Genomic DNA, 17,078 nt, shown 5'->3' on the forward strand with positions numbered 1-17,078 from the left:
TCAACTTGACAGTTTACTCACATTAACAATATCAAAAGAATAACAGTAGGTTACCAACAGCTACCTTTGCACTTTTAAAAGTGAAGAATAATGTATTCTTTATTTCTGATTTTTTATGCATTTTGTTTTTCGGATAAGCACTTAAGTTTTATTAGAAATTACTAAAAACAGTTTGTTTAATTTGTGTTTACGTTATTATAATAATAAAAGTTTAAAGAAATTTAAAATTTTAAGTTTTTATTTTAAAAATACAAGTGCTCCGTTTTTCGTACCGGTGTATTGCATTATAGAGTATTAAGTGTTACTGGATTTTGGCGTGAAGAGGAGACATCCAACGATGTCTCACCTTATTCTATTTTGGGTTAGTTTTGAAGTAGGTCTTGGGACCAGGTTGTTTCCAGTTTTCTTGTGGCTGGACCATTGTTGAATAATTCCCGAACTAGCTCATTTTCATGGTGAAAGGTACGTTAATTTTGTGATTCTATGGCTCGATGGACTTCTTCTCTGATGAAAGCAATCTTTAAGTAGTAGTGAAGTGTTTGATTACTTACGTACCATGGTGCATCCACTATCGATCTTAGCACTTAGCACTATGTTATATGCGTTGATTTTGTTTTGTTCGCTTTTGTACTCCATTTTGTATACCAATCACTGATTATGTTCAGATGTTTTTGCAGATTTTGTGAGGCTTGTGTGGGATCTTCATTTACATTTAGTATTGCTACGTCGTCAGCAATGGAAGCGGTTGTACTATTATTAGTTTCTGGTATATTGGCTGTGTAGAGTGAGAAAAGCAGCAGCTCTAGAACACTACCCTGCGAGACACCGGAGTTAATAGGGCAGAGGTTGGATTGTTGGTCATTGAATTTTACAGAGAAATATCTATTTGATACGTAGGATTTGAGTAGGAGGAAATAGTTACTGGATAGTGCTATTTTTACTTTGTAAAGCAGGCCTCTGTGCCAGATTTTGTCAAACGCTTATGAGATGTCTAGAAATATAGCGTTGCAGTATTTCGTTTCTTCAAGACTTTTTGATATTTCAGTTATCATTCAATGGACTTGTTAGGTAGTGGAGCGAGTTTCCCGAAAACCAAACTGATGTTTTGGTAGTCATGTTAATAATTCATAATCTGTTTAAATCCTTTGTTGCAGTAATCTTTCGTAGTAGGTTGATGGATTGATAAGATGTTTTTATTGGGCTCGTTTCCTGGCTTGAGGATCATAATGATTTTAGCAAATTTCCATATTTTTGGAAAGTATGATAAGCTTAGCATACGATTAAATATAACTGTTAGCAAAGTAATGGTTTTGCGAGGAAGTTGTTTTAGTACTTGTGCCGAGATTGAGTCATAACCTGGAGCCTTTCGTGAATTGAGTTTGTGTATTTCTTTCTTGTCTTTTATAGCTACTTTGATGACAACTCCAAGTTGCCTACGTAATCTATTGAATATATGTAGCTCTATATAGTTTTTAGATCTTTGCCAAGTTCTCGTCGCACGATGTTTTTCAGCAATGAGTTGGCGAATGTGCAGGGGAACATTTGTGGTATGTGTTGGTTTGCTTTCATGTCGTGGTTTAGATTGCCATGCCGCTTTTTACACAAGTTTGGTGAAGTATTGAGCTGCTGTATCTATGTCATGTGTAGATTTGATACGCAGATTATATTTGTGGTAGTCAGGCTCATAATAACCGGTGTATGATCCGATGAGAGATCATAGCTGTATTCTATTAGACAGTTGTTTCTAGACACTCATTTGCTTATTTAATAGTCCAGTAGATCTAGAAGTTTTCTGGGATCACTCGGCCAGTACGTAGGGATTCCGTTGGTGTGGTAATCATAGTTGTCGGTCATTGCTTTTAGAAGATTACTACCTTTTGTTGTTGTGAGTCTTGAGCACCACTATGTGTGTTTCACATTCCAGTTTCTCCCGGCTACGAATACTGCCAAGTAAATTGAAAAAGGCTTTGTATTCATCTGTGGAGGTTGTATGACTTTGGTGGGCTGTACATTGCAGATATGTTAAAGTGCCATGGCCTTGCATTCACTTGAACGATTGCTGCTTGCATTTTTTCTGTTGCATTTTTCGGCAATTCATGATGTGATATGCAGCTGCGGATGATTACCGCCAAGCCACCATGAGCTGTAAAATCGGGGTGAGGTGTGCTGTATGTAGTATAAAGCGTACTAAAGAGGGTAAAGAGGGTTTCTGAAATAAGCAGAACATCTATTTTATTCAGGTTTAAGAAGATAATTACTTCCTGCTTATGATTTAGTAGGCTGTTAGCGTTCCATGCGCAACTCATAAGTATGTTTAAGAATTTCTTTTGTTAATGACTTGTGCTAGTAAGTTTAATATCATACTATTTTGACTCATGAGTTGCGAGAACATGTTTTTGAACTCGTTTAGGAATGTTAGTTGTTGTTCTATATTAGTTTTAGGTTCTGATTCGTGGTTGGTTTGATGTGCTGCTTGATGTGTTTGATGTGGTAAAATATACAGCCCTTATAGTTAGCAGGGTGATCTTGTTTGTATAGTACACAGTTAGCTGGAATGTTTCTAGGTTTTTTACAATCTTTTGTATCATATTATCCTCCACATTTGACGCAGTAGTGCGGTTTAGTGCAATATGTTTTACTATGGCCGTATGCTTGACATCGCATGCATTGGATGATTGAGTTTGTCTTATTTAGTTACTTGACTGCTATTTTGGTGTGACATAAGAATTCTAGGTTATAGGTTAAATATGGTTAAAGACATATTCTAGGTTAAATATGTCTTTTTTGTTACTGTTGGGTTAAAGGTCTATGAAAAATAAAGATAAGGGTTCCTTTGTTTGTGTCGAATGTTAGTTATGTTGCGAACGTTATGGCCGACCTTTTTCTAGAACGTTATATCTATTGTGGGTATAGAGCACATTCTTCCTTTATTTGGTAAATGTGGTGAACGATTTCTTCTTCTCGTAAATGTCTTATCAGTTTACGATAGGTATCTATTGTTTATGTTGTAATCTTGGCAGTTTCGTTTCGCAGAGTTCTGGTATAGTAGGTTTCTTCCTTCACAATATGTGCAAAGTTATCGACCATATCTTTAAAGTTTTTGACACCATATACGAATATTGGGGGTGGTTTCGGTATTTTCTGTGTAATTTTTTTGTAGAATGTTTAGTATAGGAGTATTGTTGGGAAGTTGGGTACATGTTCCTGGATGTTTGTTATTAGTGGACCTACTGCTTACCTGCAATGTTTGCTGATACTACAATAGACACCATTTGCTTTTGTTTCGTGTGGGTGAACTGGTTATTGTAGAAACCAGAATTTGGTAAGCCATTGCGACTTTACGGTTTATTTTAATAACTAGATTTTTACTCGTTCTTATTGGTGCTCACTTTTTGCTGTCTCACTCGTCGGAATACGTCCTTACTTTATGATATTCAAGTGAACACTAGAATCTTTTATTGATGGTATTAAATACTGGTCAAAAGCTAAATGTATATCTGCTGCATTTGTTGAACAAAGTTTAATAAGTTAAGCTATGCAATTTTTTCGAAAGTCTGAGACATTGAGGATCCTATCAAGTGTAAATAATAAAAATCATCAATAATTTAAACATCTGCGCTGGCTGTTCTTTTTTTAATTTGTAATTACAACGATTTTGCTAACGTTGACTTCTCTGTTTTATACATGGTACCAGCATATGAAAAAAGAGCAGGAGTCATTGGTGCCAGCGAAAAGAGCAGCTGCTATGCTCCGTCATTCTTTAGTACACTAAATAACTTCCTGGCAATACCTCAACTTTTAGTTTCAATAAAATTTTATTGGTAAACAAATGGCTGAAATTTGCTAAAAAAAGGTTTTTAATTTTTTTTTAATTAAGGATAGCTAGGAACATATTTTGATTGGCAACACATGCAAGACATATTTGTCTATATACGAAATTAAAAAAATATATATTTCATTCGGTAAACAGATGGATTGAACAAATCCCCTTCGTTGGCTCAGTGAAGATGTTCGTTCAGTTGTAATGGAAACACCAAATAATAGTAGCAGAGTTTATTGTAGAGACGTACACTATGGGTGTTGACCCGGGATTACTTTGAGTAGAGACTGATGAAGTTGATCGTTGAAGACTATCAAGTTCGTTGAGTGAATATTGATTGAATGCCTCTCTAGGCAAGAGATATTAGTTTTATATAAACTTTAATTGGGTCAATATTTTCGCGGACCTCGCGTGACATGTGTATTTAATTTATGTAAATTGTTTAACTTTGTCAGCACTTTTGACTGATGTCCAAATTATATTATTGATAATTGACCAAATGTGTATGTAACCTAATTAACTACGTGTGTGTATTTAATAACAAATAGATTCATTCGGTCTACTGGGTGATAAAATTATACTGTCCAATTTCGGATATGAATTCTAAAGATTTGATATTGGACATGGATGAAGGTTGACCTTGGTGATTATCGAATAGATATATGAAAAAAGTTGTTAATAAATAATTGAAATCTTATAACTTTTGTAACATGTGTAAAGTGCTATTAAAATTAATATCTTTTGGAGATTTTTATTGTGTCTATTGTTGGGTTTTTCTAAATTTTGTGCAAGAAAATTTTAAGAATAAAAAATATTTTTTGAAATCTATGGTTCAATTTGCTTTTGCAGCTTAATTAAAATTTTCAAAAACCATATACAGGGTAAAATTTTTTAAATGAACAAAACCAACTAATTTTTTAAGACTGGTTCTGATTTTTTTTTAGTTTTAATAAATCATTTTCATTAAATTTTTTTAGTTAATAAGGTGGTGGTAATGTAACATTTTACCAAAGTATGTGACAAATCGAAATTATTGTTCAACGTTATAGAATAGAATAGAAATATGCTTTATTGTCATTGAAAATTGTACAATTTTAGAGACAAAGCTTACAAAAAGTCGGACAATAACAATAACAATAATTAAAATTTACTGTAAATACATAAATCGTCAATATCACAAAATAAAAGATAATTAAACTTTACGAACTAATAAGTTAAAGATGCTGCATGTGATAACCACATATATGTATATATATGATATATATATATATATATATATATATATATATATATATATATATATATATATATATTAGATTAAAATCCTTTATAAAACTTATATAATTATATACCTTTTATAAAGGATTTTAAATAAATTTTTGTGATACATGGTATACAGCCAGCTACAGGAACTTAATTTCCTTGTAGATTGTAATTATAGTTATTCGTTAAGAAACTCTTCTACTGATGTATGACGTTATGACCAAAAGAAATATCGGAAAAATTTAGAAGTCGCTTGGTATATTATTAAACTATGGGAGCAGACATTTTTAATGGGCATTTGACATTTTCCATTTAAATTAAATACTGCATATATTTTTTAACCACTAAAAGTGTGTTGCGCCTTCAAAATCTAAAGTAAATATGTATTATATGCAAATCGAGATTATAACTCCATTAATAAAGGTTTCAACTAACAACTAATTCAAATTACTTTCTAATTTACTATGAATTACTATTATCACTGTTATCACTCGTGTTTTCTACATTTATAATTATTTTATTTAATATTGGCCAATATTGAATGAATTAATTTATTTATTGTTAGCAAATATTTAATTTAATATTTAATTCATGTTTCACCCCGATCATATATGACATATTACATTTTTCCAGCTTGTATTTTTTACTTCTGTTCTGATTAACTGGGGAGTAACTGACGAAAATTTAGGAGCCACGTTCGTATATTTCCTTTTAGTTGATTCATATTAACTCAATCGGTTTAATATAAAAAAAAATAAGGATGTAGTATAAGCATCGTATGCCCACTATGGCAATCTTTAATGACTTCTTTTCAGTATACGATACTTAAAAACACAAAATCTTCTTCAAATAGAAATTTTTAGATTTGTGATTTGTTTTAAATTGTAAAATTTTCTGAATAATCTCGAATTATACTAAGCGTTGCCATGAGTGTCGTACTAGGTCTCATCTAATTATATTAACGAAATTACTCTACACTACATCGAAATACGTGCAAAATACGTTTGAAATAAATAATTTACAGGTGTTATAGTTTTTAAATGAGTCTGGTGAAAAGGTTGTACCATTGTGAAATGGCTATATTAACTATATTATTGGATCAGGAAAATCAAACGATTTTAAATAAAAGGAAAAGAATTGAGAGTATATGACATGTTAAATAAAAAGAAAATAATATGAGTATATGGACCATGGAGGTAAGAAACCACTGAAGGGAGCGCTAAGTAAGTTTATGGAGAATCGGGGTTGGCAAATTTGCGGTAAGTGGAATGAAAGCGCTCTCTCTTTCCAATAGCTTGTTGTCTCTTTCTGTAATAGGTTACACGGCTAGCCAAAGTTACCCGAAGTATCGTACAGTACCGTATCTACAAAATTTAGAATTAATGTTATTGTTTATATAGCAGCATAAGGTGAGGTTAGGTTGGGATGTGATTCTCGAGAAATAAGGGTTTGGCAGTAATATTTTCGCAAGTTTAAATAACCACACAAAAAATCAAGAGCTTTTGGAAAATCATGGCATGCATAAAATCAACGGAATTAATGTCTACAATCTCAGATACGCAGACGACACTGTACTCGTGGCATCCAATAAAAAAGAGTTACAACGACTTATAAACAGGGTGACCCAAGTATGTATTGAATATGGGCTAAAGCTTAATATTTTTATGACAAACTTATTGTCAGCAAAACAGAGTTACAACCAACGAACATCAAAGCTTATGAAATAGATTTAGAAAGAATCCACAATATCATTTATTAGGGCGCCAATGTTAAAGATAACTGGGATATAGAAAATAAGAAGCAAATAAATAAGAAAAAATAGCAAAGAAATAAGAATAGGCATCGAAAAAGTCAGAGCCGTCTTCTATAAACCAAAGAAAATTCCCATTAATAGAGATATTACATTAAACCTTAAAATCAGATTAATACGCTTCTACATATTCTCTGCATTGCTGTATGGCTTGGAGAGCTCGAATTTTACAGTAGCACTAATGAAAAAACTTTGCCTTTAAGATGTGGATTTACCGACGAATATTACGGATAAGTTGGGTTGATCGAATAACAAATAAAACAGTTTTACTCCGAAGAGGAAAGAAATGACAAAAACAATAAAAATTCGAAAGTTAAAATATTTCGGCCATGTAGAGAGAAGTATCCAATCCAGAGGGGTATAACCTTCTAAAGTTCTACACCTCATAATCAAGACAAAATCGTCAGAGGAAGTGGCCCAGGCCGAAGAAGAACATCTTGACTCCGAAATCTCCGGGACTGGTATCAAGAGACATCCGCTAATCTGTTTCGAATTGCCGTAAACAAAGTTATTATTTCCAATATGATCGCCAACGTTCGATAATCGGACAGAGTACTAAAAGAAGAAGAATTTTTCTTTCAATAATTGACTCTGATTGGTCGATTTAGTAAAGTTTATGGACAGAGAGAAATAAAAATCGAGGCAATAAACAATATAATTTAAAAAAGTTTAATACTATAGAATATTCACAATATGAGTATTTATATTACATTAGAATTATTCAATTAGAAACAACTTAGATTTATCATCATCATCATCATCATTCTGGGTTTATAACCCTTCGTGGGTCCTAGCCTCCTTAAGAAGTTTTCTCCAGTCGTCCCTATCCATCGCCTTCCTCCGCCAAGCAGGTATTCCCATATTTCTCATGTCTTCATCGATGTTATCAAGGAACTTTGTTCTGGTTTTCTCTCTTCTTCTCTTTTTTCTGGTTGGGTCATTTTGTTCCATCCGTATTACATGCTCTATCCACCTCAGACGTCCTATCTTAATATGTTTTACGATATTAGGTTCCTGGTATATTCTATAAAGTTGGAAGTTGTATCGTCTTGTCCACACTTCATTGTCATTCGTAGATTACGTTTCATTGATTGATTTCATTCCCTTTGTTTTCATTGGTTTCTTACCTCCATGATATGGACATGTTAAATAAAAGGAAAAGAATATGAATATATGACATGTTACATAAAAGGAAAAGCATATGAGTATATGACATAAGGCGATCAGATAAGATTCGACACGAAAAAATTTCTCAAAAAAGACAATCCGTCGTGTCATTGCTGAGGATTTTTTAATCTTGTGTCATATCCTACCTTTGTCATTTTTGCATAATACAAATCCGTTTTTATAGGCATACGCAAGACGAGATGTGCAATATATATCTGCTTGTATATCGATGGTTGAGACACAACCTTTTCTAGTAATGCATTATAAATGAATCAATTAGAAACAATTCTAATACTATGACATACTATTATGGTGTACTAACTACTAAGATTGTGTGTCAGCCATCCATGTTATGAAGCTCTTTTTAAATGAATGTAGTTCCCTTAGCATTTGATAAGATAATTTAGGCCAAGATGAGTCTGAAGAAGACACGCCATACTTAAAAATAGGAGACAATTTATACCCATTTTAAAAAATGAACAAATATATAAAATGTACATGTAGAACATGTAACCATAACAGTGTTCAAGCTAATATTCGATATGTAGCATGAATTGGTCATTTAAAAACTGTGATGAACGCTTACTTCATTTTAACAATTTTCACTTTTTTTGTGATATGATGATCGCCTTTCCAATATTGCAGTATATAATATTTCTAGGGTTAACATTGTCCAATGGAATGAAGACCTATATGAAAAACAGCTAATAGAAAGAACCAAAGACGCTTGCAGTGGCTTAGTTGATATAGTTATTGATTTCGGCACCACTTCAAGATCTCTACACAGGTCCTTACAATGCCTTAACTCGGTAAGTCTGCATATATCTACTCAGTTCAGTATATATTTTTTTATATTTTGAGTTAGATTATTCGAGTTGAATCCAGCTATTTCTATCCTGTCAAAAATACCTTTTCTAATCGCTCTTGTGGGTTAAGTTTTTGAGTATTTACCGTTTAGTTTATTAGCGAGAACAAAAAAGTTTCTATATCTATTGTTTCTTAATAAAAATAAATTAGGCAATGAAAAAAAGTGGGGCCATAATTTGTTAAGAACTGTTAAAAACAATCCAATGTTGTACGTAATTGCCATTCGAAATGAATTCCAATAAATATAGTACCCAATTGGCTTGGAATAAGCTTAAGAAATAGAATAAGAAACGAGGAAGTTCGTAGACGAACCGGAGTGGAAGACATTATCGAACATATTACAAGGCAAAAATGGAGATGGGCAGGACATGTTGCAAGAATGAAAGACGACAGTTGGACAAAAAAATTGCTTGAGTGGAGACCACGGGCTGACAAGCGAAGCCGAGGAAGACCCCCAACGCGATGGACCGACGACCTCAAAAGAATCGTGACCAATTGGATAGCAGAGGCGCAGAACAGAAGCAGATGGAAAAGTCTAGAGGAGGCCTATGTTCAACAATGGACAACTCAGGGCTGATTGATGATGATGATAATACCCAATTGTATAATCAATAACAAACAATGCACAAATTAATAAAGTGCATCCACCACACTAGTCAGTATTAATCCTCTATATCATCTCCAGTATCTCCATTCTATGGTTTTCCAAAACAGTATATTCCCACTACATAATTTCCAAGCAATGCACAATATATTAATCGAAATTAATGTGTACCATTGTATCAATCAAACTCCAGCGAAGATAACCCAGGGGGAAGCTCAGGAAGCCTAAGAAAATGTTCATCATTGGCAAACCGCGAAGAACGTGATTATAAAAAGCAAGATACATTCAAATATGGATATGACACTATACCGCGTTTGAACCATTGAGCAATCTGCTTACTAATAAAAAAATCAACAACAATACAAAGTCCACCTATTCTCATAATATGGTGTATAGTGTAACAAAACTTATGCAAATTTATTAACAACTGCTAAGAAGAAGTTTATTATCTGAGGGCCTTGTGAAATATTACAATAAAAATAAATTTTAAACCGTAGAAACATATAGAGCACATATAAAACATTTCCTATAAAATTATCAAAATTAGTTATACTTCACAAAACATCGTTAACGATATTGTAAACTAGACCTAAAAAACAAAAACATTTATAAATTAGAGTATATTAACATTTTAAAAATTATCATGCAACATACAATAAAAAGATAAATATTATACAGTGCCAACGCTCTCGGCTCTATGGTCATTCCAAAACATATTTGAAGTTACCATATATTTATTTTATTAAACGAAGCATTTCATTTACAATAAAAAAAATTGATGAAATCAACTCCATGCCATCTGTTCTGTTACTTGCTGAAAGTAATGAAATGCCATTAGAAAACCGCAGAAATTTATTGGCAACCAAATATGTATTAAAATTAAGGGCCAGAACAGTGACTTACTGAGTATACTGTATGAATTATCCTTACAAAATCTAGTAAACAATTATTGGAAAATTAAAAATTATTCACCATTACTGTATCCAGAAATTTAGTGTCTCATTATAAAAGTTATTTTAATAACAGCTGTAAAACTGAATAATCCCTTGTAAATACTCTATTGTTGTATAATTATCACAGCTACCAAAGCTGCCAGGACCGGCATAATAGCCAAGCATAGCACGACTGTATATAAGTATATATAATCAGATCAAATATTATCATTCAAGCATAATGTCAAAAAACTCTTTTTATAAACATACAAATTTCCCATAATTATTGTTATTAATCATTATTTTAAGTCTCAACGAAGAAAATGTTTTGTGTGTGTTTTGTGTTTTATTGGCACTAGTTTTCACACTGGCCAGTCAATTTCATAATGATTTTTTTAGACTATAACTTATCACTAACTCAGGGGAGTACTGTGTAGTGTCTGTGTTAAGTAAATGTCTTGTTACTTTAGTAAAGTCGACTTCATTGACTTTACAAAGAGACGCTAATTGTATCTGAACGTCTGAGGTCCCTTCGACTTCATTGTCTTTACAAAGAGACGCTAATAATTGTATCTGAACGTCTGAGGTCCCTTCGGTGAGTACCGATTTACTCGTTTTAAAAGGTTCATATTTATTCATGTTGACTTGTTATGTTTAAGTATTCCGTTTCATGTCTGAAAAAGTTGGCAAAAAATGGGAAATATTCTTTATTAATAATTTTACGAAAAAAAATTATTCTTCATTAAAGGTTATGCATCACATAGAAATCATTAACAGATAATCTTATAAAATATTAAGTGGTAGATAGGAAAAATCAAAATTATTAATTAATACTGAAGAGGAAAGTGATTTTAAATTTAGATATGCAAGAAAATGTAATTTTAAAATGTTTGTAGCTATTAAAAATTATGTCCAAGTTTAGATTCATGGCCTTCTAATAATTAAATAATACATTTAAAGTAAAAAGTAAATAAAAAAATACTTTTGCATTTGTTGATTTTGTATATTCCATCCATCCAATGGCGCTACAGCCCAAATCGGGCCTTGGCCTCCTTCAACAGGCTTCTCCAACCATCTCTATTTACCGCTGTTCTTTTCCATGAACGCGTTCCCAGGCAGTTCCTGGCATCCTCATCGACTTCATCTTCCCATCTCTTTTTAGGTCTTCCAACAGGTCTTTTTCCCTGCATTCTTGCATTTAATAATTTTCTGGGGATTCTATTCTCATGCATGCGGACCACGTGCCCTGCCCATCGTAATCTCTGCAGTTTAGTATGTTGTGCTAGAGTTGGTTCGCTATATTGCTCGTATATTTCTCTATTTTGTATATTGAATAAGGTAAATTAGAAATAAAATTAAAAATTAATGCACCTACTGATACATCATTAAAAGGCCATGAATCTAAATTTAAAAATAATTTTTAAATCCTACAACCAAATTAAAATAACATTTTATGCTGCACCTAAATTTAAAAGCACTTCGCTTTTAAGCATAAATCAATATTTTTGATTTTCGGTGTATACCACTTAAACTTTTATAAATTTGATTATTGATTATTGATTTCTATGAAATGCAGAAATGTTTATGAAGAATAGTTTTTTTCATGAAATTAATAATAAAGAAATTTCCCATTTGTTGCCAACTTTTTCAGACATACTTTGTACCTTATTAACAATTAAAACACTTCTTTCCTTACATGAAGTATAAAATATAATCATATTTAGCTATATGTATATATCTACAATAATTCATTTTAATTTTCACTTCACCATTTTATTATTTCACTTGCAATTTTTTTAACAAAACAAAAATTGTTTATGACTTTCAAAACTTGGATATATTTAATAAAGAATCGAGACAGAAAATATAATAATTAATTAATTCTAATACTCCATCAGTTTATGTATTTTTTCCCTTAATTATCTAGATATTTATTTAAATTAAATATGTAATGTAAATGACAAATAAAATATAAAATTCGTTAAGCCGGCCCTTTTTATTATTTACCTGAAGAGGCAAATCCCTTTATGGCTTCGACTTTATCAGCGGGATACTTTTAAATTCTGCATAAGTCAGTTCTTATAATTGTGAATGAAGATACCGGTTACATTAGCAACAAATTTTGTTATACCACTCTGTAAATGAGAATTTAATACGATCTTCAAAAAAACCAAATATTTCCGAAAAATCCAGATTCGCTTAAAATAAATAACACGTCAATGAACTTCATATTGAGTGAATACACTAATAAAATTATAATTTACACATGTGGCTCTAAACTGAACGATGGGAAAAGGTAGGGTCTGCAATGTACATTTCTTCTAATAACAAATCATTTAAAACAAAAATTTCTTCACATATTGCTCTATTTACACTGCAGAATCAGTAGCTATTAGGAAAGCTCTGTATTGGCTAATGTTTAATGTTGGATAATACTAATTTTTTTTTTTTTTTTTTTTTTTTGTGGCTTTAGCACTTAGCTATTTAGCCAATTAAAAGAAAAATTACTAATATCAATATTCTGATATAATTAATACTAAAGAAAAAAAAAGTGTATGCATATACACATAAGTGCATACATAAGTGTACATTATACAGTGTATACATACATAAGTGTATAATCTATACTATTAATTGCTAGTGCAAAAAGTGTATCTATTCGAGTCAAAAAACCTCATAAAATCCCTATAACTGAATCAAACAAAAAGAGAAAATTATATCAAGAAAAAACAAATATAAGGAACAACAGGGATACTCACTTCTCGTCCAGGGACCCATCAGGACATTTGTTTAAGACATTACTAGCAATAGGTCACGGAAAGAAAGGTAAATAAACAATTGGGTTAGAACAAAGGTTAACGAGCTTAGCTGAGATTGACTACAGACACACATTTGCACTATGTATAAATTTAATCAAACAATCATAAACTTTTTTATTATTAGTAGCCAACAGGTTATTTATTTGATATGGAGGAAATATTTTCAGAGTTTGCAAGTTGTTTAACGGAGTTCCTGAATGCTGAAGATATTTGGAACACTTAAAAAAGATGTGGTTAAGATCTCCTTGTTCTTGACAAGTTTCGCATAAGTCTGAATTATATATTTTGATTTGAGCAAGATGAACAGGATAACAAGCGTGGCCAAAATTTTACTAAATGTTAATGTTGCTATTAATTTTCCATGACACACTTATGCTAAATCACACATTATATCCCATTGATTCAGATTAGAATCACACATTCTTTATATCTACTTATTTTTAGGTATAGAATCTTCTTTTTTCAATTAAGATACAATTCTTACGTTTACTATTGGTATGTTAAGTACCATACGATATGTTATAATAAGCAAATGTATTATTATGTATTTGTATTAAATGTATTATTTTATTTTCAAATTTAATACCTTTTAGTGTTAAAACAAGTGAACTTAGACCTATTTTTGTTTCTATGGAAACCGTCTGTTGTAAACTGACATTCACTCATTATACCCATTCCAGAGTTCAGGAATCCTGTATCAGCTTGTATATAATGCCTAGCAGTCATGCAACATATATTAGATTAGACCTACTGTTGTAAAATTAAATTATTATTTTTGGCTTCTAAATGTTAAATTAAAATTTATCGCATTTTATGACACATGTAACGGTGAAAAAACATTTTTGAAATATCATTCTGATTGAAGAACATGTTTTCGAAAATAGAAATAAATCTTTGACATTAATAGAAAAATGTTTGCCCCTGTTTTGCAAAGAATGTACAACATTCGTTCTGCCGTCTTATTACATATTTATAAAGCATGGAAGTTTTCGTTATCCTAATTATCTCCAAATCTTCAGTAATATCTCTAAAATTCGTGAAGGATATGCTGTTGCATTCTACTGTAAATACACCACTCAAACTATATCCATACCTACAAAATGCTGCATCCTCACAGGTGAGACCTTGGCCATTTTGGAAGCCTTCATTTTCTTCAAAACGCGTAGTGAGGATAAATGTATCATCATCACAAACGCATTAAATTCCCTATTAGTAAAATAGATATACAATACAAATCCAATTTTTCGGGCAATAAAAAATGAATGAAATAGAATTCAATCATCTCGAAAAGAAATAGCATTTATCTGGGTATCGATGCATGTAGGAATAGCTGGAAATGAGAAAGTGGACAACCTAGCAAACACAAGTCGAATAAACGCTCAATATACAACAAATTTAAGAAATTACGCCAAGACTACTGGAAAGATGCAGGAACCACTAAATGAAATCTCTTCTCTTGTGAAGACCATCTTGAATAATGCATTAAATAAAAGAGACTAAGTAATAATTAATCGACTAAGAATTGCACGTTGCACTAACCCATAAATTCTTAATAAAAAAAGAATCACACTTTTAATCAACTAACATTTGACGTTTCGATTTCCACTCCGGAACTCGTTCTTAAAAAAGGTTTTTTGTACAAATTCTGAAAAAAATGTATAACCAAAGATTTTGTTATTGGTTATGTCATTTCAAAGTTGACATGCTTGACCTAGATCTTGTAGACCAACAGCCCATAGTGGCTACAACACATTTTGAGGGTGGTGTTTTTACCCTAGGAATATCAAATTCTGAATATTTTTTGTGTGTTCTCTGTTATATGTTTGTGTGAAAAAAAAATTGTATCATAGTTGTGGTTGTGTAACGTAAATTGAGCAAAAATTGATTTATTTTTGTGTGTTGTTTATGTGTTGTGTGTTAGATTGTAGATGATGTTTTTGACCCCTATTACTTGGCTATTGTTGGTATATTCTTGTTGTTGACTTCTTCTTTTAGTTAGCTTATGATATTATACTTATAATATATTAGTTATTAAATACAAGAACATAAAGTTTTTGAAAAGGTTAACATGAACTAGTGTTGAAGATAAGTCGTTTGTTAAAAAGCATACTAATAAAAAAATGGTCTACCATCACACTAACATATCGTTTTGAGTCTAAAAATAATGTACCACCATATTGTGAAATGAACGTATTCTCGTAAGATTTTAATAATTTGAACCATATTTTGATTGTTACTATTTAATTAAACAAAATCTGGCATTTTTATATAATTCTTAAAATATATTTCCTTTATTTGTAGGGAGGTGTAGTTCTGGTTAGTGAGGAAGTGGCTGAACGCCTTCTACCAAAGTTTTCACGCTTGATTCAGCAAAGAAATCAGAAAATTGAAGCAGTCGCTCAAGGGTCAATTGAACAACTGAAACAATTAGTCCAATATGTCGCACAGGGTGATATTAAACCACCACCATATACCGAATTTTCTGCCGAAGAAGCGTCATCAGTAGTTCAAAAACTATGCATGTCCGAAATACCTGGTAGGGCTATTTTACGTTTTTATGATGTGCAGTAGAACTTAGCAAGTTGTATTTGGAAGAGCGACTAGTTAATAACTAAATGTTACTCCTAAATGTTCATAATAATCTTATTTTTCATATTTGATTTTTGCGATGTAACATTGAATCGTTTAGATAGTAAAATGCTATCCAAGCTAGAAATAGAAAGAGATGTATTGTTGTTGCGAGAGAAATTACCATTTTTGAAGAAAGTAATTGCATCCAACATTTGTATTTCTATGTTTAGAACTGATAGTTAATTTTTCGCTTTCCATTACTTTTACTTTTATTTGACGAAATGATCTTGTTTTCACCAAATATACTTTGTGATTAGTATTATTAAATGTAGAAGTAAGTATTATATATTTAATCCGTATCAATAGTGTTTCTAGATGAAAACGTACTCCGTAAAAATATGTGATATGTTTATATTTTTTATTAACATATATTTTATATTTATTCTAAAACACAGCATTTTTATTTTGAATTATTTTGCATTTTAAATATAATAACAGATACATTTAATAAACGATTTATAGATGTTAGTGGCATTTTTAATTGTACCTTTATGCATTTATATTAGTAATAATTAATTACAATTAATAAATTTAGCAACACATTTGGTATTGTTAAGTGGATTATAAAAACGCATACAAAAAATCTTCAGCAAAAAGTAAGGACACTTCTCACGAAGGCACATAAAAATCCTCCTAGTATAGTAATAGATCTAATTTAAGATCTTACTTTCAGAAGCAGACTGAGTACATCACTCAATTTTCGTAGTAGATGAGACTAACACCATCTATCCAAAGAAAAAAATGCGCATGAAGATGGGTAAACCTTTGGATGGGCGACATCCAAATGAAGCCATCCAAGACTAGAATATACGGAACGGTGTGATTCAGTAGACAAGTTGTGATATATAAAATATATAACAGGAATATTGAGATCAAAATAACGATTTAAGAATACTTTATTAAATTAAAATAGTTTATCAAATCTTATTAGGGCAATTAAAAATCTAGAGTCCACGTTAAATAACAAATGCGTCTCTGTTATAAAACCACATTCGTTGCAGCAAAAGGAACTTCTGCAAGCTAAAAAAAATGTCAACAATTGCCCAAGTAACGGGCGATTCGTCACATATTGATATGATTATAAAAGTATGAATCAAGGCCAATAATATTATTATTAGATTAGATCGATAGATTAACAGTCAATCGTTAATTTGTAATTAAACAT

At 31.4% G+C, this 17,078-nt stretch overlaps 1 protein-coding gene across 4 annotated transcripts in view; it reads left to right on the forward strand.

The window, feature by feature from the left end:
* Drat (Death resistor Adh domain containing target) overlaps nt 1-16,377 on the forward strand; it is a 51,811-nt gene extending 35,434 nt beyond the window's left edge. For all 4 annotated transcript variants that reach the window (XM_072545969.1, XM_072545966.1, XM_072545968.1 and 1 more), the window contains 2 exons: nt 8,722-8,869; nt 15,584-16,377. In XM_072545969.1, the coding sequence (XP_072402070.1) occupies nt 8,722-8,869; nt 15,584-15,853 (418 nt within the window). In that variant the 3' untranslated portion in view covers nt 15,854-16,377. The remainder of the gene's footprint in view (nt 1-8,721; nt 8,870-15,583) is intronic.
* Nucleotides 16,378-17,078: the final 701 nt, after the last annotated feature.

This window comes from Diabrotica undecimpunctata, chromosome 10 (genome assembly GCF_040954645.1).
Source record: "Diabrotica undecimpunctata isolate CICGRU chromosome 10, icDiaUnde3, whole genome shotgun sequence".
NCBI classification, from domain to species: Eukaryota; Metazoa; Arthropoda; class Insecta; order Coleoptera; family Chrysomelidae; genus Diabrotica; species Diabrotica undecimpunctata.